General features: G+C 52.1%; 1 protein-coding gene across 3 annotated transcripts; it reads right to left on the bottom strand.

The window, feature by feature from the left end:
* Positions 1-854: 854 nt before the first annotated feature.
* Positions 855-19,364, bottom strand: Atp13a1 (ATPase 13A1). 3 transcript variants are annotated; one of them, XM_041674858.1, is made up of 26 exons: positions 18,635-19,364; positions 16,146-16,235; positions 15,872-16,062; positions 12,924-12,996; positions 12,592-12,747; positions 12,413-12,482; positions 12,228-12,334; positions 11,731-11,860; positions 11,588-11,643; positions 10,584-10,710; positions 10,376-10,513; positions 10,165-10,285; positions 9,586-9,743; positions 9,141-9,316; positions 8,956-9,066; positions 7,958-8,083; positions 6,849-6,957; positions 5,319-5,518; positions 5,143-5,239; positions 3,410-3,570; positions 3,225-3,339; positions 2,906-3,102; positions 1,734-1,876; positions 1,492-1,603; positions 1,264-1,407; positions 855-1,190 (listed from the first exon to the last, which is right to left on the bottom strand). In XM_041674858.1, exons 1-26 carry the CDS (start codon positions 19,019-19,021, stop codon positions 1,080-1,082), a joined length of 3,606 nt encoding a protein of 1,201 aa, XP_041530792.1. In that variant the 5' UTR covers positions 19,022-19,364; the 3' UTR covers positions 855-1,079. The 3 variants fall into 3 exon arrangements, with proteins under 3 accessions (XP_041530792.1, XP_041530794.1, XP_041530793.1); XM_041674860.1 differs by lacking the exon at positions 8,956-9,066; XM_041674859.1 differs by lacking the exon at positions 16,146-16,235.
* Between the last annotated feature and the right edge of the window lie 717 nt (positions 19,365-20,081).

Below are 20,081 nucleotides of genomic sequence, written 5' to 3'. Positions count from 1 at the left end.
AGCCTCAGCTGGTCAAGGTGTCCCTTTCCTATATTTCTGTGTTACCCAAAAGCCTGGGTTGCCCGCCCCAGAACCCTGCCCCGTTCAGTGACTAAACCGAACTCCCGGTCCAGTCTTTTAGATTCAGGGCGCCCCCTGTGAAGAATTGATGTTATGAAGACTGCCTGAAGTCCCCAGCACCCTGTGGCTTTCATGGGTCAGGTTCCCTTTTTTGTTGAGGAGGGAAGGGAAAGGGGGGTCGCGAGGGGGCAGAGACACGTCTCACTATTTGGCTTGGCTGGCCTGAATTCCGTGTGTAAACCGGGTTAGTCTCAAGAATCCCCCTGCCTCGGCCAATAGAGTGCTGGGATTAAATGTTTGGTTGGGTCAGGCTCTTGAGGTGGTTCCTTTTCAGTGCAGTCAGGTCTTGGGGGCAGGCAGGGACACAAACACCTTGCACTGGGGCCTCCAAGAACTCACCTAGGCTCAGGAGTCCCCTATCTGCATGTGTTTTCCTTTGAAAGTAAGGAGACTGACTATCCAGTGGGGGTTTAGGGGCCCAGCCAGTGGCAGCCGCATTTGTGATAGGAGATGGTGGCAAGGACCCTGAGTGGGAATCTGCCACAGCACTGAGGAAAGCGCACTGTTGCCTCTCCCAGGGCCTGACATATTATAAAAGCCCCACAAATCCAGGATGGGCACTTCACTAGAAAACCTGAGGTCACCAGTTCCAGGCTTGGCCTACAACTTGCCGAATGCCAACAGAGGGTGTCACTCTCCTCCCTTGGCTTGTGCTGATGGCATGCCCTTCCTTGGTGACCACCTGGCTCCTCAATTCCCAGAGGCCCCATGTGGCACAGACAATTGGAGGCGGCTTCACAAAATTGCAGACGCTGATTTATTTCCCAAAGGTGCTAGCCTGGGCTGCTTCCACTAGCCTGGCCAGTGGTTGCACACAAGGGTCCCAGCTCAGTCTTCCAAGGTCAAGGCGGGGCTGCCTCACTGTGGAGATGGGAGCAGTGTTCCCTCCTGGAGCAATGGGGGGCAGTGCTCCTGTTCAGCGACAGCCAGGGTAGGCAGTGGATACCAGCACCATCATCTCAAGAAGGCACTTTCAGCTTCGGAGTCCCCAAAAAGAACTGTAGGACACGGTCAGCCAGGAGTGCCAGGCAGAAGTCCAGGGCCAGGACTTGGCCAATGATCAGCTTGAACTGTCAAGGAAGAGGCAGGTGAGCTGGGCCAGTGGCTGGGCTGAGCCAGTGGCCACTGCTCAGGGTCACTCACCTCCACAGGGATGTCCACGAGGCCAAACTGACTGTTGAAGTCTGGTGAGGAGCCAAGGAGCAAGCCAATGATGGCCAGTAGTGACACTGCCAGGCTCCACACCAGGGGCTTGTTCTCAGGCAGGCTCTCCATGAACGGTGGGCCCTGTAATGAAAAAACAGCTGCCTAGGGAGGGCTGAGGAGGGAGGGGCAGGCCAGGTGGGAATGGGTAGGTATGTGGGGCCTCACCTTGTAGTTGATGGCAAAGGTAGCCATCTGCATGGCCATGGCCATGATGTACACAGTGCTGTTGACCAGGCTTGGCTCAAACTCCTTGTATAGGTCTACAAACTGTTCCTGCCTGCAGGGGCACGTGGGTGTCAGTATCCCTCCCTCTTCTGCTCAGGCCCCTCTGTGGCTTCCTGCTGCCTTGACACAGAGCCAGAGCCTGGTCAGCTGTCCCTCCCTCCTCTCCTCCTGGAACCACTTACTTCTCAGGGCTGCGTGCCTGGGCCTCACGGTACAGATAGACGAGGCTCACAAAGTGGACAGAGAACTGCAGCATCACTGTGAGGATGGTGTATAGGTTGAAGATGTTGGGCAGGGGCCGCTCTCGGGACAGAGTCTTGAGAGGCTGTGGGGCAGGACTGACAGTCAGAGCCAGCTTACTCACTCAACAGGTAGTGAGATGACCTCCTGCCTCCTTAGGCATCTTGTTTCATCCTGATCTTGGGGCTGCCTATGCCCAAAATCATCTGCACTCCATGGTAGCAATGGAGGTCTATTAGGAAACAGATTTACTCTCTACTCCCAAAATGGCAGGCAGAGCCTAGTGCCTATGGGTATGCCTAGTCCAGTCTGCTACCTTCCCACCCTATTAAGGAGGGAACTAAAATGTCTTCAGAAGACCCGGGGAACACGAGAAGATTTGCAAAGTGATTATGTGACCTATGCCTGGACTGAGGAAAGACAGTGGGGTCAGCATGACGGGAGTGTAGCCTAGGGGATAATCCCAGGCCTTCCTCTTTTACCTGCTGTTAGGTGAGTAGCTCTAAATATGGCCTGAAATGTCTGGAAGACTAAGCCATGACAGACCTTTTGTTTCAAGCTGCCCTGTGCAGCCTTTCTTCACCTTGACGGGAAGTTGACACATATACCCTCTGGCCACTGGGACCTCTATTTTGCCACATCAGTGACCAGCATAGACTCCTGGTTGTGGCAGCGCCCTTTCCTCAGGAGGCCGCCGTGGCTGTCCCTGAAGCCTGTGACACACTTTCCCCTCACAGCATTGTGAGTTCTCTGCTTGCTCCCATTTATCACTTCCTTTGCCCTGGGGACTGTGACCTGCCTGAACCCCAGGCTCACAGACAGCAATATACCCTATGTGATATCACTGGCAGCCAGCCAGGCCTGCCACTGTGTGCATGTTCTATGCAGCCTAAGGGGCAGTCCTGCCTCTGGGCTCTAGGTCTCTGCCTGTAACATGTTCTATGCAGCCTAAGGGGCAGTCCTGCCTCTGGGGTCTAGGTCTCTGCCTGTAACATGTTCTATGCAGCCTAAGGGGCAGTCCTGCCTCTGGCTCTAGGTCTCTGCCTGTAACATGGGTTGAAAATTCCAAGAGCTCTTGAAATGCACTGTGGCCAGCCCTAGGTCCAGGGCCCACCTTGGAGCGGGAGATGAAGAGGAAGCAGCCGGCCAGCAGCAGCCCCTGCAGAGTAGCCTGGAAGTCGCTGAACTTGACACCCTCTAGGTAGAGGACACTTTGGCTATATGCCAGGATGAGAGCATTGAGGGCCAGAATCTTGAACATCTGCAGCGTCGTCACCAATGTGCAACGGCCCTGCTTGATGACGTGGCAGACTGTGGGGAAGGAGGGCATGAGTGGGCAGGGTGCTGGGTTGGGTGTGGCTCTGGGCACGATTGGGCAGGGCGCTGGGTGAGCATGGCTCCAGCAGGGGCAGAGCTAGGTGCTCAGGACTCACTGCATTGGATGGAGGACAGCTTGGAGGTGAAGGGTGCTGCAATGCTGGCATCCCCCAGCTTCACAATGGGGGTGCTCTCATCCTCCAGGTCCCGCAGCACCTGGCTCAGGCGGTCCTGTGGGGTGAGCAGCAGGGGTCAGCCCTGGCTAGCAAGGGTGATCGGCATTTCCAACCTGAATACTCACCCTGTTGGAGGTTGGTGGCTCCTCAGGGGATAGGAGTGCCGACCTCTGTTTGGTTGACTTGGAGGAGACTCTGGGGCCGCTGTTGCTCAGGACTGGGCTGTCCCTTGGCCGCCGTCGCCGTTCAACAACCCTTTCAGGGGCATTGGCCAGGAGTGCTACACCTGATAGGGTATCGGGAAGGAGTGATGGAGAGTGCTACACCTCATAGGGTATCGGGAAGGAGTGATGGAAGGGCAGGGACCAGGGTCCAGTTGCAGAGCTACTTCTCATCCCACCAGTTCCAAGCTTCTCCATTTCACGTGACTGCCCTACGGTGCCCTCAGAGACTGGAGAATGGCTTGGCAGATAAAAGCACTTCCCACATGTGCCTGGCATTCATGTGAATGTGAAGAGAACCCACTCCACAAGGCTGTCTTCTGACTTTTATAGCTACGTGCTAGCAGGCATGTGCCCCCACCAGCATGAACACACGCCACACAATACTAATCAACGTATTTTAAAACAGGGTATGAAAAAAGAAAGCAAGAGTGGGGATATAGCTCAGTGGTTGAATACCTGCCTACCCATGCTCAAGTGCCCAAGTTCAATTTAGAACTTTTTTTTTTTTTTTCTCAACAGTGTTTCTCTGTGTAGTCCTGGCTGTCCTGGAACTAATTTTTAGAACAGGCTGGTCTTGAATTCAGAGATTCACCTACCTCTGCCTTCTGAATGCTAGGATTAAATGTGTGAGCCACTACTGCCCAGCCAGAACCATTTTTTTTTTGTTTGTTTTTTTAAGACAGGGTTTCTCTGTAGCTTTGGACCCTGTCCTGGAACTAGCTCTTGTAGACCAGGTTGGCCTTGAACTCACAGAGATCCGCCTGTCTCTGTGCTGGGATTAAAGGCATGCACCACCACTGCCCGGCCCAGAACCAAATATTTTAAAAAGCATTACTTTCAGTTTGTAAAGAGAGAATGTGAATATTTGTTATTTGAAACAACAACAACAAAAAAAGTAGAAGCCACAAGAAATCAAATGGAGAACACACCAATTCAAATGTGTCAGAACCATGTTGGTGCAGGCCTAGTCCTCTGGAGGCTGAGATAGCAGGATCTTGAGTTCCGGGCCATGTAACACAGCAAGATCCAGGCTCAAATGAGCATACAAATCCTATCAGAACCTAAAATGAGCAACTGAAAACTGATGGTCTCCAAAGAAACTTATCACTTGAGAGAAAAGTCTTTGAGGGTGAGAACTCAGACGATGCAGGCCAGATGAAAAAGAAGAAAGACCAAAGTTCAACCTTTGCAGTCCAGGGTTGTCGCACTTGTCTTGTCAATGGCCTGTGGCAATCATGCCTGGTTGTGGGATTCACACAATGCCCCCAACCTCTTGCTTCTATCCTCTGCTCCTTGTGCATGTGCCCTTCCCTGACCTTATAGCCCCATCAAGATTTCTTTTTAAAAGACAGGGTTCCATGTAACCAGGCTAGCCTTGAACTTGAACCCCTGATTCGCTTGAGTTCTGCCTGGATGAGCACCACTGCCCAGGGAAGTTATTAATTAAAATTACTTCTTTTTTCAGTGTTTGGGATAAAGTCCAGGATTTTGTACATATAAAGACCTCCACCACAGAGCCACACCCAGCTCCTATCTTAAGAGTCAAATACCCCTGACTGTCTATAAGCAACAGGGCCAGGTGAGATGTTCCTACTCTAGCGATGGAGACACAGCTCCCAGCTATTGGAGCTCACCCACATCAGCATGCTTCAGTGCGCCCACGTCATTGGTGCCATCTCCACACATGAGGGTCACATAGCCCAGCTCTTTCAGGCTGGTGATGACAAATTCCTGCATGGTAGACATGAAATAATGGGGCTGCAGCCATCCCCAAAGTCCCCAGTGCCCAACTCCAGGGTCCAGCACATACCTTCTGCTTGGGAGCCACACGGGCAAACACCTGCACATGAGGGATGAGGTGGCGCAGCTGCTGGGGGTCCACAGCCTGCAGGTGAGCCAAGCCATCGCCCGTGAGGCATAGTGCGTGCTCCATGGCCAGTGCCTTGGGGGAACCCAGGGTCAGAGGCAACACGATGCTGCTATCAATGGAGCGCCACTCACACGGCCGGCCTGTGGGTCACATCTACGGTAAGGGTTGGTACTCTAGGGCCAAGACCACAGCCTCACCCAGAACCTAATCCTGGTCTGGGCATTTCACAAAGAACACACAGAGGACCCTCAGGAGGACTGAGGAATCTAAGCATGATGGGGCTAGATGCAAACACAGGAGGTCTGGTCTCAGAAGTCAAGCCACTTCTCCCTCAGGAAGTTACATGACACGGATCCCTCATCTAACAGATTTCTCCACTGCCAATCTGAACTCTAACCCTTTTGTACCTAGGATCCCTCCCATGCTAAGCCCCACGGGACCCACTTTTTCTTCTGCAGCTCAGATCCAGGAGTAGGCTGGGGGAGGGTGGCTCATCAGTACACCCAGCTCTGACTTCCCACCCTAGACTGTGTGAGAGGGAGGTTTAGTAAACCTGCTTGACCTGCTGGTAAAGTAACAGCTATGATCATCGCTTTAGGATCACTTGCCCACAAACCCTCAGGTCCAAGAACATAGCATACAGGGCTGGAATGGAGGGAGAGCTGGGGCCAACAGATGAGAGTGACGACTAAGCTCTTTGAGAAGCAGTGGGAAGGTTCTAGAAGCCTTCCTTGCTGGGTATATCTACCACCTGCTATTCTGCTATCCTGCATTGAGCTACCCGCTGCTCCTCATATAGGCCCTGCACTAAGTGACAAGAAGTGGGTTTAGTTGCTTACTCAGGAAGGGCTCTAAAGCCTGGTCTCAGAAGATACGTACGAAAAAACTGGCCTGAAAGCTACCATGTAGCCCAGGCTCTCCTGGAACTAACACAATCTTCCTGCCTCAAGTGCAGGGCTGACAGGAGCGCACCCTCCACACATAACTAAGTGAACTTACTTTTGAGGCCCACCTTCCTTGCTAACAAGCAAGATGCCAAGAGCCAGTTTAGCAGTTTACCTCTTCCCTTCAATGTGCACAGAAGCTGCTCACAGTGCAGGGCAGGGCAGACAGATGTGCTAAGAACACGCCATGACTTTTACCCAGGATCTACCACCCTCAATGTTGGCCAACAGGTGCCCTCATCAGGTATTGGGGACCTGCCAGCCCAAGGTGGGCAAGGATGAGGAATGAGTGCCTCTGTCTGGTAGTGTATGAGGCCTGTTGTAAACAAACAAGGCAGGCTCAGGAACCAATGAATGCCCTTATACCACACACCCATACGCCACAGTACCTATCTCTCTTGGCCTTCATATCCAAAGGCCTTAATGTCTGAGGCCTCCTCATAGTGGAGTGGACATCAATTGGAATCAGCAGTAAATAGTGGAGAGGCGCTGGTCCTAGACTAGGGCCCCAGCTACCCAGTCTCACCTTTCTCCAAGGGAGGATGCAGGATGAGCGTGTGGGCCTTATCAATGAAGTGCAGCTCCTGAGCCACGTGGCAGGCAGTGAGTGGGTTGTCCCCTGTGATCATGACCACCTAGGGGATAGCGAATAGGGGACAGGGCTTAGCAGGGAAGACTTGCTGGGCGGAATTCTTACCTCGGCTTTACAGCTCCTCCTAAAAGTATGAGACCCCCCCCCCCCCAAAAAAAAAAAGAAAAAAGAAAAAAAAAGTATGAGAGAAAAGGCCACAACCTTTCTGGGACAGCACAGCCTACAACCCAGGATGTGCTACCCAAATGGCAGGGGTGTAGCAGTTCATTGGACACCACAGTCCTAGTGCTGAGCTGTTACTAGGGCTGCTCACACTAAGCACACGCTGAGTCACACTTCAGCCCCAATGCACTGCTTCTTTGTAAAGCAGTTCACTGTTTACTATGTTTATAGGAATGGGTGTGTGCCATCGCCCACAGCTGTAGTTACAGTTATTGTGTGCTGTCAGGATTCAAATTCTGGTACTCAAGAGTGAGCACCACGTTCTCCTAACTGCTGAGCCAACTCTCAAATCCTACTTTTTGCTTTTTGGGACAAGGTCTCACTATGAAGGCCTGGCTGGCCTTGGACTCATACTCACATTGACCCGCTGACCTCTGCCTCTTACTGCTAGGGTGATGGGCATGTCACCACATTTAGTTTATTGCCTTTACTTAAAACACAAATTAAGAATTAGCTCTTGGCTGTCCGTGCTCAGGGCCTGGTACCTGCTTGTACAGAGAACATTTTAGTAATGGAAAAGGCAAGTAGATATGCCATGACCTATGATGATTCACTGGGGACCAGTTGTGTTTTCTGCCTCTCTCTGAGACTGTACACGAGGACAGGCATGGCCTCCAGATCTCTTCCCTCCAGCTTCTGTCTCCTTCTTAGTCACACACAGTCTGATGAGGTGAGGAGGGTTACAGAGCATCCTCTACCAGCCATATCTACACCCCAGCTTAAAACCTGTGGTCTCCTCACTGTTGAGAACTAGAGCTGTCAGTTCTCTGCTGCCAGTCCCAGGCCCCCACCCCTGCTCCAATTTCTCACTTTGCTCATACCCGGTGGGATGCGTTCTGGATCTCTCGGATCACAGCCTTTGAGTCAGCCTTGAGTGGACAGGAGACCACAATGAAGCCCACGAACTTGAGGCTGCACTCCAGTGCCTCCCGCTTGACCTCCCGGGCCTGTGAACAGACACAGGATATGTTCACCATCTATCCTTCCCACTAGCCTCTTCAAATCTCCCAGAGTGAGGAACCCAGTCAGGAAAGCAGGTAACGACAAGTGCCTCAGCAACTAGAGCTACTGTGTGTGTGTGATGGTGCCAGGAGAGGAGAGGCCCAGTCCCCTAAGAAGAGAAATGTCTAAGTCAGGAGGGGAGAGGCGAGGAAGGTGCCAAGTGGGGTTCAGCTAATGATGATGGGGTCTAGATCCAACTGTGTCTATAACTCATGATTGTGGACTGCGAGACATCATAGAGCACTCTGTGGCTCAGTTCAGAAGTGGGACTGCACAGGCGACCACCATCATGAAAGCCAAAAAGTAGCAGGGAAGGCGGGTGATAAAAATCCCAGAATACACAGTAAAATAGGAGTGAAGCCATGGGGCAGAGGGTCAGGGTAGACAGGACCAGGTGGCCAGGCTTGGGAGAAAGAGGGCTCTCCAGACCCAGAAGCAAGCCAAACATAATGCAGGAGGACAGAGGCTTGAGTCCTGGCTTGAGTGGGTCTCCATAGTCAGGGCTGTGGGCTGACATTATGTTCTAGAGGGATGTCTGGCTGGAGGCAGTAAGCAGACTAGATCAGGACCAAGAAGTAGGTCAAAGGACTGTTAGAGGTGGCAAAGAGGGGCAGAGATAGATGGAGGGAAGGAAAGGGAGAGGTACAGACCCGCTAAGGCCTTCTGACCACCAGGTGGTTGGGACAAGAATGGTGGAATCTGAGATGCCTTCTGGCCTTCCCTAGCACATCCCAGAGCAGAGAAGGCAACATGAAATTGCACCCACTCCCATTGATGTGGCAGGGTAGTAGGGGCTGTGAGTGTGGCCGACCCTCACCTGCTGGTGCGTGAGATGCCCTAGCTCCTTGTACCCCAGAGCCAGGACACGGGCTCCTTCCCGAGAGATCTCAGTGTGGATGTGGTGGTAGTCAGCTGGGCACTGGGAAAACTGCACAGAACGCAGGGGACATGTCACTGCCTGTTCCCTGCCTATCCCTTCCCCCAAGGTTGGGGCCGGCTCACCATGGAATGCAGGGTTTCAGGGGCCCCCTTCACAGCCGCGATGTAGCAGAGGTCAGTGGAGCCGAGCTTCTCGTAGGAGGCGAGCACGGACATTCGCTTTAGGGCACTGGCAAAATGAAAGCGCTGGTGAATTTTCAGCCCCTGAGCTTTAATACTTCGGGGGAAAACTTTCTCATCTGGAAACAAATAAGTACGGGTCCTGAGGGGCTTTGCTCCAGAGAGGTAGCCAAGCCCCCCACACTCTGCTCCAACTTTCCCACCCCAGCATTCCCAGAACCCTGCTGGTCACAGCAGGCACAGCAGCCATGGAAGACAGGACACTGACCCATAAAGATACCAATGCGAGGCCAGCCTGGCACTAGCCTGGAAGAATGTCACCATCATGGGCTAGCCTGCCCAAGACAAAGAGGCCACCCATGCTAGGCCTTGGATGCTAGCCCCTCACCTTTGGTCAGCGTCCAGTCCACAGCTGTCAGCATGGCCTTCTCCAGGGGGTCACCCACTAGGGTGCCATCATCCAGCTGCATGAGCGAGTGGCAGGAGGCCAGGGCACGGTGTGTTTCTATGGGAATGCTGGACACTGGGGTCACCTCTTTCCCATCTCTGCAATGGAACAGTTGGTCACATGTGGAGAGAGGAGGGTAGGTGAGTTGCACCTCCGCCAGGGAAATCTCTAGTGAGTGTCCCCAGGGACTACCCTGAGTTGTCAGTATTCAGTGTGATGGGTCACTAAAGATACCCTGGTGAGGAAGTGGTCCATCTGAGACTACCAGCCTCAAGGATGATTCCCGAGGTCCCAACAAATGAGGCACCAGGTCTGTGCTGGCTCTTCTTAGCCCGAATCAAATTCCCTACCTCTGACACCACTAATACTGATATCCACATAGGACCTCTGTAATAGAACCTCAAAACCAGGACTTCAGTGGAGGCTCAGGTCAAGTTTAGTTCTGTTTGCTGGAGGTGGGTTGGGTTGGAGTGGGGTGGGGTGGGGTGGGATAGGGTGGAGGAGTCCCTTTATGCTCACCTCAGCCCTGCCACACCACGCACCACCAGGCTGTCACTGGTCAAGGTACCTGTCTTGTCAAAGCAGCACACTTCGACCTTGCCAGCAAAGGGGATCCGGAAAGGCTCAGTGCAGTACATGTCTAGGGGTGGGGGATGGGACCTGGAGTCAGGGGGTCCCTCCAGGCTCCTGCCTGTTCTGTAACACACCCCACCAAACACTCAGTACTCACAGAGCTTGGCCAGAGCAATGAGGGAGGTGTTGACAGCCAGGGACAGCTCAATGGGCAGTTCAGGGGGTACAACCGAGGTGAGGATCAGGGTACACTCAAGAAAGAGTTTGTAGCGGTTCCGGCTGGGGTCCTTAGTTCCTGTGGAAACAGGGCCTGGTAGCCTGGGGCAGGGATGGGGGTGTGGAGCAGGGGTTGTCAGTGTCCTTACCTTCAATCCACACATACGCAGCTGCAGCAATGGCAAACACCAGGAGGAAGAGGATGAAGATGAAGGTCTCCAGATTGTTCGCAGTCACCCTCTTTACCCCAAAGAGAATTGTACGCAGCAGCTTGCCCTGCAGGGATGGGGATGGGGGCGGTGGAACAGTCTTTCCTGGGAGGTTTACGGGGGACAGTGGCCTCCCCTCCCTGAGAGCACTGAGGCTGGCTTCCCTTTGTAGGAAACAGCGATGCTCACGTCAGACCATGAAGCAGGCAGATTAGAGCCCCAGTTAGATTTCCAACTAGAGTTAAAGATGCCAGCCACAGGGCCATGGGGTGTGTGAGTCTGCGTGTGTGTGGAGTGCAAAGGAAGAAGTTAGGCTTTCATCGCCCCTCCAGGCAGAATTGTGAAGGATTTACCACAGCATCTCACAACACCCCTCTCCTAGGATGGTCACAGACAGACTACCTTGTATAATATTTTATTTATATCTTAATAAATAAGACTTGCCTGAAGATCAGAAGGTAAAACTAAGTCATTAAAGGACACACCTTTAATCCCAGGATTTGAGAGACAGCTGCAGGTGGATCCCTGTGAGTTCAAGGCCACCCTGGGCTATGTGAGACCAATGCAGAAACAGATCTAGGTGGCTCATGACTTTAATCCCAGCACTAGGAGCCACACCCCTCTAGTCCCAGCACTAAAGGGGAATACAAGACTAGAGGAGACAGAGGTCTGGGCTCAGTCTACAGTCGCCCAGCCTTGGCGGAGGTAAGACTTCTCTACTGGCTTGGCTGGTTTGCTTTTCTGATCTTCAGCTTGAACCCCAACATCTGTCTCTGGGTGTTTATTATTCGTGATACATCTTTGGGCACACCCATTGTTATGTTTGGCCAGGGAGAGCAAGTCAGCACTAGGATGGTAAGGTCTGCATTAGCCTTAAAGAGTGAATGTTCTGGAAGGATCCATCATACACTTTGGGCCATCCTAGATGTGATCAAAGACCATACCTGGGAAGTGTTGAATCCAGTCCTCAGGACATAGGCCACACATCCATTGTCAACCGCTGAGGAGACAAGCAGAGGCATGTGTCATTAACATCCTTCATGCTACAATAGGTGCAGGATCTCCAGGACACCCTCGAGGCACCTACACTTCAGGCCAGAGGTTGCCTTCTGTGGGGGGATGTGCTGTACCACCTTGGTGCCCCCAAAGATGACATGTAGCCGGGAATCGGCCTGCAGGTCTAGGACATGGTCTGGGCTCAGGTCTTCAATCGGCTCCTGAGAAAGGAAACATCAAAACTGGATGACAGCCTTCTGGTCTGAGGCATTAGTAGGCTACATCTCTGTATGCATCCGGCCCCAGGGACCTGCCTGTCTCCCATGAGGACACTCCTACCTAGATCAGCAAATCCTTTCCATCCGGGCTCCTTGGCTGGTACTTTCTCACCACAGGACTTGTGGAGTTAGTGCCCTGTGATCTGCATTAGACCACCTCACAGATACAGAGAATCTTCCTGGATTCTCTATGCCCATCCTGACTGGATATTCTGGTTCACTCCACCTGGCTCACCCAAATCTATGGAAATGAACCCAGCCCACCTGCCTCTCCTGCCCTGGTTAGGGAACTATGAATCCCACCCATCACCTTCATTTGTGGCACCGATTCCCCTGTGAGCATTGCCTCGTCCACGATGCAGCGGCCCCGCAGCAGCAGCACATCACATGGTACCAGGTTCTCCTGGGGGGATCGGCCTGCAACGTGCGGGCAGGAGGGTCAGCCACAGTCTAAGACTATGGTTTCTGTCTGGAGGGAGAGAAATCCTGCCTCACCAATGGACACGATGTCCCCAGGAACAATTTCATCACTGGCGACAGGCCTCCACTTTCGGCTGCGGTAGACCTGGAAGTATGAGTAGGGGAAGTGTGTCAACAGACTATGAATGGTGCTCACCCAGTGCTGAGCAGGGCTACCATCCACCCGTCCCTCCCACCTGTTCCATCAGTCACACCTGTATCATGTGGGGCTTGTTGCCCATCTTGCGGATCTCTGCCATGTTCCTCATCTGCTGCTGCACTAGGGAAGCCTCAAAAGCCACCAGCATGGACAGAGTGAAGACACTGTAGTACCAGTACTCATCCAGGCACCAAAGCCCCACACAGAACACCTGGGAGGCAGCAGCCTGTCAGCCTTACCCACCTATCCTGTACCCAGAAATCCTGGCAAACACCAATAATCCTTGGGGGCAGGAAGAGACTCTGGGGTTTGCAAGGGCAGCCAGGCTCACTCTGGCTGAAACAGCCCCAAAGAAGGAACTGGTGCAAGGGACAGAGTTGTTGTTACCTGAAACACGAAGAAAGGGGCTGTGGCTCTCTCCTTGAAAAGCTCAGAGAAGTCAGGTACCACCATCTCGGCCCTGCAAGAGACCATACTTGTCAAATTCCTGGATGAGGCTGAAGCAGGGGAGACCCTGGCCCTGCCACCTCTAACTGGGAACCTCTGCGGATTTCCAAAGATATAGGCTACCCAAGGCAGAGGCTGTGCTCACACACTCCTTGCTTGCTCACCAGCCAGGCGCAGACCGGCTGACAATGTGCAGTCCTTACCCACTGAGCCCCTTGCTCTGCTGAACCCTGTGACAGGTTCTTCCCAATACTATCCACCCCAGAGCAAGGTAAGAATATCTGGTCAGTGACACAGGCAGCAGGGCAGGGTGCCTGGGAGAAGGGAACCCTGGTGACAGAGCCTGATCTCCACTGAAACTGGATGTTCTTTTTCTGAGATGGGTTCTCAAGTATCCTAGGCTGCCTTCAAGCTCCTTCAGGGCCAAGGAGGCAGTCTGAACTGACATCCCTTCCCCATATTCTGAGTGCTAGAATGACAAGAGTGTGCCACCACCATTAGTTTGTGTGCCGGCAGGGACGGAACTCGGGAGTCTCTACCCCTGGAACTGGGATTCTCCACCCCCCTCTGTTTCTTCTTTTTTTTTGGAAACAGGTTCCCACTATGGCCTGGAACTCATAGAAATTCAATGGTTTCTGCCTCCTAAGTATTGGGATTAAAGATGTATACCACAATGCATGGTCCTTTAAAAAACTTTTATGTTTCTCTTTTGTATAAAGAGGGAGGGGTGGCATGTACGTGATACAGTGTGTGTATGGCAGTCAGAGGATAACTTACAGAAGTTAATTCTCTCCTTACACCGTGTGGGTCCTGGGGTCAGACTCAGGTTGTCAGGCTTGGTACCATCTTACTGGCCTTGAGATTTTGTAATATTTTCCTGAATAAGCCCTAGGGTTCAAACTGCTTGTCCCTGTGGTGTCTCCTATAGCAACATGTGGTCACCCAATCTGACTTGGGTTTCCTTTGCTCAGCTCTCAAAATGCAAGGGTACTCAGACTTCCCCAGACATGGTGGGATTTGAGAAGTACAAACTGCAGAACAATCCCACAGATTAAAAACAAAAACACCCAGAGTGACAGCATAAAAATATGTCCCAGGCCATTAACGTGGACAACATTAGGGTCGCACAGACCACCAAATGATTCTTCTAACTTGGTACTGGATATGGTAATATTGGTAATATTTACATTTCCTAAAAAGCAACTGAGCTGTGAAAGAACCTCATGGACAGCTAAGGGTGTGGTAGCTAGAGTGGACAGCTAGGGGAGAGACAGCTAGAGTGGATAGCTAGGGTGGACAGCTAGAGTAGACAGCTAGGGTGGACAGCTAGAGTGGACACCTAGGGGAGAGATAGCTAGGGTGGAGAGCTAGGATGGACAGCTAGGGGAGAGACAGCTAGAGTGGATAGCTAGGGTGGACAGCTAGAGTGGACAGCTAGAGTAAACAGCTAGGATGGACAGCTGGAGTGGACACCTAGGGTGGACAGCTAGAATGGACAGCTGGGGTGGACAGCTAGGAGAGTGAAAGCTCAATGGACAGCTCCTGTCTAGCACATGCTAGGCACCAGGTTCCATGAACAGCACCACAGGAGGAAAATCCTAAGATCTCCACAGGTCTCCTGTTAAGCACTTTGTCAGGGTGGACACCATGGGGGCTGTGATGCCAAATGATGGTGTTTGGTACCCAGCTTTGCACTGTCCTCCCCTAGATGCTCATCAGCACCTTAATTTTAGTAAAAGATTAAAGAAGGGGGGCTGGAGAGATGGCTCAGAGGTTGAGAGCACTGGCTGCTCTTCCGGAGATCCTGAGTTCAATTCCCAGCAACCACATGGTGGCTCACAACCATCTAGTGCCCTCTTCTGGCCTGCAAGTATACATGCAAGCAGAACACTGTATATGTAATAAATAAAGATTTATTTAAAAAAAAAAGATTAAAGAAGAAAGTCTGCAGGGAGTATCTATCATCCTACACAGTATCAAGGAGGTTTTCTTTTTGCAGGGTTGGAGGTGGAATCCAGTCTAGCTCATTAGGCAAGCACTCAACCACTGAGCTGTACTCCAACCCCACCGAACGTGTGTCATCACCGTTTCTAATGTGTGGAGATGCATATGAGCATAAATAGTTGAACAGAAATTGCAAGGAAGAATCTAATGTCATGCTGGGCAGTGGTACATACACCTTGAATTCCAGTACACGGGAGGCAGAGGCAGGTGGATCTCTGGGAGGCCTAGGCCAGCCTGGTCTACAGACTGAGTTTCAGGATAGCCAGGGCTACAAGGAGAAAGTCCGACAAGGGAAAAATAAATTCTAATTCCATGTTTGTCAGGGAGGGCAGGCCAAAGATACAACTTATTTGATAAAGCGCTTGCCTTATAAGCATGAGGACCTAAGTTCAAGTTCCAGACTCTGTGTAAAAAACCAAGTGTAGCAGCATGATCTTATAATCACAGCACTAGGGAGGCAGAGACAGGAGAACTGCTGATGTTGCTATTTAGTGAGCTCCAATTCAGAGAGACAAGGTGGACGGTTCCTGGGATAACTGAAGCTGGCCTCCAGCCTCACATATTTGCACGCACATGCACACCCACCCACTACCACACACACCAAGAGGGGGATAACAAGAGTCACAAAACAGACACTCAGAAATGGTCAGAATGGTCACTCAAGATAGGACAACCCTCTAACCAAGGTCTCACAACCACAAAGCAGAGGCTCCTGGTCCTCTAAGGCCCTATTGGCAGACAAGTTTGGAGGAAACTAGAGCAGAGAGGGTCACCTAGCAGTTTTGATTTAAAAGCAGAGCCTCTGCCTTACTGCCAGGGCTCATGAAGCAGGAGCAGAGCAGGGCAGCAGGGCACAGGGGTTCATGGGGAAGTTGCAGACTCACTTGTTGCTCCCAAACTTCTTCTCCGCAGCTCGGATCTCCGAGTCTTCCTGGAAGCCTCTGTTGCTCTGATAGTAGGAGAAGGTGTTCCCCACTGGGAAGGCCACTGGGAGAAACTGCTTTTTCTCCAGGCCATCATAGGAATATTTGATCTTCTGGAATTCAAATGACAGCACCTCCAGCCCATCTTCATCCTGGAGGTGGGGTGTGGACATCGGTGCTTAGGAACACTACACAAATGCCTATTCTAGTTACCCTGCAGGGCATCCCTACCTACCTTGTCACGGTGCAGAGCCACCAACTCAGTGGAGCCATTGTTGGGGGTTGGCACCACCTTCACAAAGGTTGCTCTGCTGGGGTCATACTCCTGTCAAAAGCCAAAGATTGTTATTGATCCCTTCTTAACCCAAAGTGCATGCCCTCACAGGGCAGAGGAGTGTGGGACAGCGGCTCCACAGAATGTTATGACTATGTACCTAGTCTCTAGTGCTGGCTTGGCCATTCCCTACTTGATCACTGGTCCTATATTAGAAAGCTGAGGTCACAAGCATACTCATCACCTAGGACTCTGAGCATGAACTCAGAGCCATATGGAACACTTAATTTGCTCTCCACTCACGTGACTCAAGACTTGCCACAGCACACTTGCCACCACACTGGGTCTCTCTGGCTGGCTTACTGCTCCCTAGTACGCTGCACAGTCAGGCTTGCCTGTGCCTGAGCTAAGAATCTTGGTATCCAAGCATATCCCTCCTACAGCCTGTGGGCACTTGCAGCCAAAGACAGCTATGAATGTGACATAAAACCATAAGTATACCTAAAACAGCACGAGATTTTTTTTTTTTTTTTTTTGTAACTTAACTGTGAGTTTCCCTAGAGGGAATTATGTGCGGGATGCCGAGAGGTTGGGCATGCCTCCTTCCTCCACACCACGTTCCTCACGGGAAACACACACACACGCTGAGACAGCTAGTTCCCTTTGCTTAAATGTCACCTACTCTGGAGCCCTCCCCGGGTGGCCCCATCTAAAGTTCCCTGGGATTCGACTTAGTGTTATCTGTCTTCGGCAGTAACAAATGAGTCCACCTTCTTCTCCAATGTTTCTCTCCCTTCTACTTTCCCGACACAAGAAACACTCCGCCATTTAATCCCAGCACTCGGGAGGCAGAGGCAGGCAAATCTCTGTGAGTTCGAGACCAGCCTACAAGAGCTAGTTCCAGGACAGGAACCAAAACCACAGAGAAACCCTGTCTCGAAAAACCAAAAAAAAAAAAAAAAAAAAAAGAAACACTCCGCCATAAGCTGTACTGCTACACCTAGAAATGACTGGGGGTTGGGGGGCACACTGTGGTGACCCTGAAGAAATGCTACTCCCAAGAGCCTGAATGGCCCTGGAACCATAGAGAAAACAGAAACAAAGACACAATGATGAGCTAAAATGACACCAAAGAAGAACAAGGTGCTATGTAGGGAGTTGGCACCAAGGCAAATAGGCACTTACAGGTTATCTCAGCCTCCCTCAGTCACCTTACAGAGTGAAACTGAAACCTAAGAAGCAAACCCTTACCTCCCTCCTCACTCCAAGGCTGCTTAGCTGCTCCCACTCACTTCTCCATCCTAGGAGAGGAAGTTCTCCTCTACAAATGCTTAGCTACCGAAAGGTAATTAGATTGCTAGGGATTGAGGGTTCCATACCTACCGCCCCCACACACAACTCGACTACTAACCCTCAGTGCCAAACCCTCTGCAGGACAAATGTAAATAAGGAGACAACGGGATGCACTCTCTTGGGACTGAGAGTCAGAAAGGGTATGTACAGGATATTCTGGTTTTCCCTGCAGTCCTTGACACTTCCTCTTTTCCTGAGGATCAACTCAGAGCTGGTATTAGAAAAAAGAAGCTGGCTTGAGCAGATATCCTTGCCCCAGGCTTCAAATTTAGTGGGATCTGTAGTGTGGTCACTGGTGATACCTGCCAACCCAGAGCACCTTGGGGTCGATGCAGCGCTGCATTTAGAATTCTGAGCTTGGGGCACTGCACAGCCTTGCTGCATACTCTGACTAGCCTGTAACTTATTAACCGTCCTTACGCTATAGACAGACACCACTGAGAGACTAAGCTGTTCATTTAAAAGTCGCTCCTGCTCCTCTTAGGCACCAGGATGAACTACATGCTCCTTTGGGTCTAGCAAGGAACAGAGGCTGAATACAGATTAGGGGAAATCACCCTACAGGTCTAGCCTCATACTTCAGAAAAACAAAGTAGGAGCCAGAAATGGTGGCACAGGCTTTTAATGCCAGCATGCTGGAAACAGAGGTAGGCAGATATCTTTGAGTACCAGACGAGCCAGGGCAGCATAGTGAGGACCCTGACCTATACAAACAGAGAAAGAAAAGAAAAACCAAGGTAGGAGACTATGGAGAAGGAAAGTAGTACCGTTCCAAGAACAACATGCCATATGGAAGCTAAGATAAAAATTCACAAACAGTAACATATGGGTTCTACGCTAAGTCTGTTAGATGTGTTTCTTGTGAATCACAATGACCACACAACAGTCGCATGGCGGCGAGTCACGGCGGGGTCATAGGGCGCCTCTGGAGACTCTGGAGACCCTAAGACGCGGGGCAGAGGGCGCCTCTGGAGACTCGGGCCTTGCAATTGGAAAGCTGTAGCCGTGACTGGGGATATGCAAGCCCGCTGCAGCCCGGAATCCCTGCTAGGCCCCACTGTGCCTGGTCCTGGTCGGGGTCGTGCGCGCGCACTTACCGGGGTGCAGGTGAGCGCGCAGTGTGCGTGCACAGACCAATGCCCTGACAGGACAGTGAGTGCGTGCGCGAGGCAGATGGTGGCGAGCGCTAGCAGAGCGGCCTCGGGGATCTGGGTCCAGCTGCTGCCCCAGTCCCAGCAACCGCTGACGGCGGCGCCCAGCCAGGCTGGGTACAGCAGCCCGGCGAACGGCAGCACGGTGAGGCGCCGCAGAAGAGCCAGCCGCCGGTATGGCCACACGGCGGCCACCAGCTCGTCGCCACTCGCTATGAGCGCTGGCCCTGCGGCCAGCACCGGCCGCCCTCGCGGCCCAGGATACGGAGGACCGTTGCCCCGGGCCCAGCCAGGCCGGGCCCCGCAAGGAACCGCGTTACCCACCGCCGCCATCTTTCCCAGCCCTGCGCTGGCTTCCGGCAGAAGCACCGGCTCACTTCCGGTAGATTACTTCCGGTGAGACCTGAGAGCCACCATGAATGGCTTTAGGAATAGGAAGCGCCCATGGAAAGCGCTAGACGGGTCAGGAAGTGTCTGCTCAGGACGCTGCCATGACAGACTGTGGATGGAAGGAGAGTAAGGGCGTTGCCATGACAAAGACGGAACCAAAGATCCAAATCAGCTTGTCAGCCACGGCAGACGAAGACCGGAAAGGACTAGGCTGGCAGGGAAGGCTAGACGGCACCGAGAGAACCTGAAACGGAAGAGCCGGACTCTTCTCACCAACTGTTCGGGCCTGTGTCGATCACGTGGAGCGGAGAAAATCCAATCCAAAGATAAGGGCTTTAGGAGGTGGGGCCTTTTGAGGGCGGGGCTTTTGAAAGGCAGAGGTTTGAGCGGCTTCTCTATGCAAGCCATACTGTAATAATTACACAAAATGCCATGTTAACATAAATGGAAATTTTGATATTTGTATGAAATGCATTTTACTGCTACTCAACTATTCTGTACAAATGCTATTATTTGAACACAACCATAATACGATTTTTGAAGATTAAGAAAAAAATTCAAGTATGTATTTGTCCGTGTGCACGTGAACCACCTGTGCACAGCTCTCACAGGAGCCTAGCAGGGCGTCTAAACCCTGTGTGCACGTGAACCACCTGTGCACAGCTCTCACAGGAGCCCTGACAGGGCGTCTAAACCCTGTGTGCACGTGAACCACCTGTGCACAGCTCTCACAGGAGCCCTGACAGGGCGTCTAAACCCTGTGTGCACGTGAACCACCTGTGCACAGCTCTCACAGGAGCCTAGCAGAGCGTCTAAACCCTGTGTGCACATGAACCACCTGTGCACAGCTCTCACAGGAGCCTAGCAGAGCGTCTAAACCCTGTGTGCACGTGAACCACCTGTGCACAGCTCTCACAGGAGCCTAGCAGAGCATCTAAACCCTGTGTGCACGTGAACCACCTGTGCACAGCTCTCACAGGAGCCTAGCAGAGCGTCTAAACCC

This window comes from Microtus oregoni, unplaced genomic scaffold, assembly GCF_018167655.1.
Source record: "Microtus oregoni isolate MIOR12 unplaced genomic scaffold, Mior012 000025F_ref0000491, whole genome shotgun sequence".
Lineage (NCBI taxonomy): Eukaryota > Metazoa > Chordata > Mammalia > Rodentia > Cricetidae > Microtus > Microtus oregoni.
This window is presented reverse-complemented; position numbering and strand designations above follow the sequence as displayed.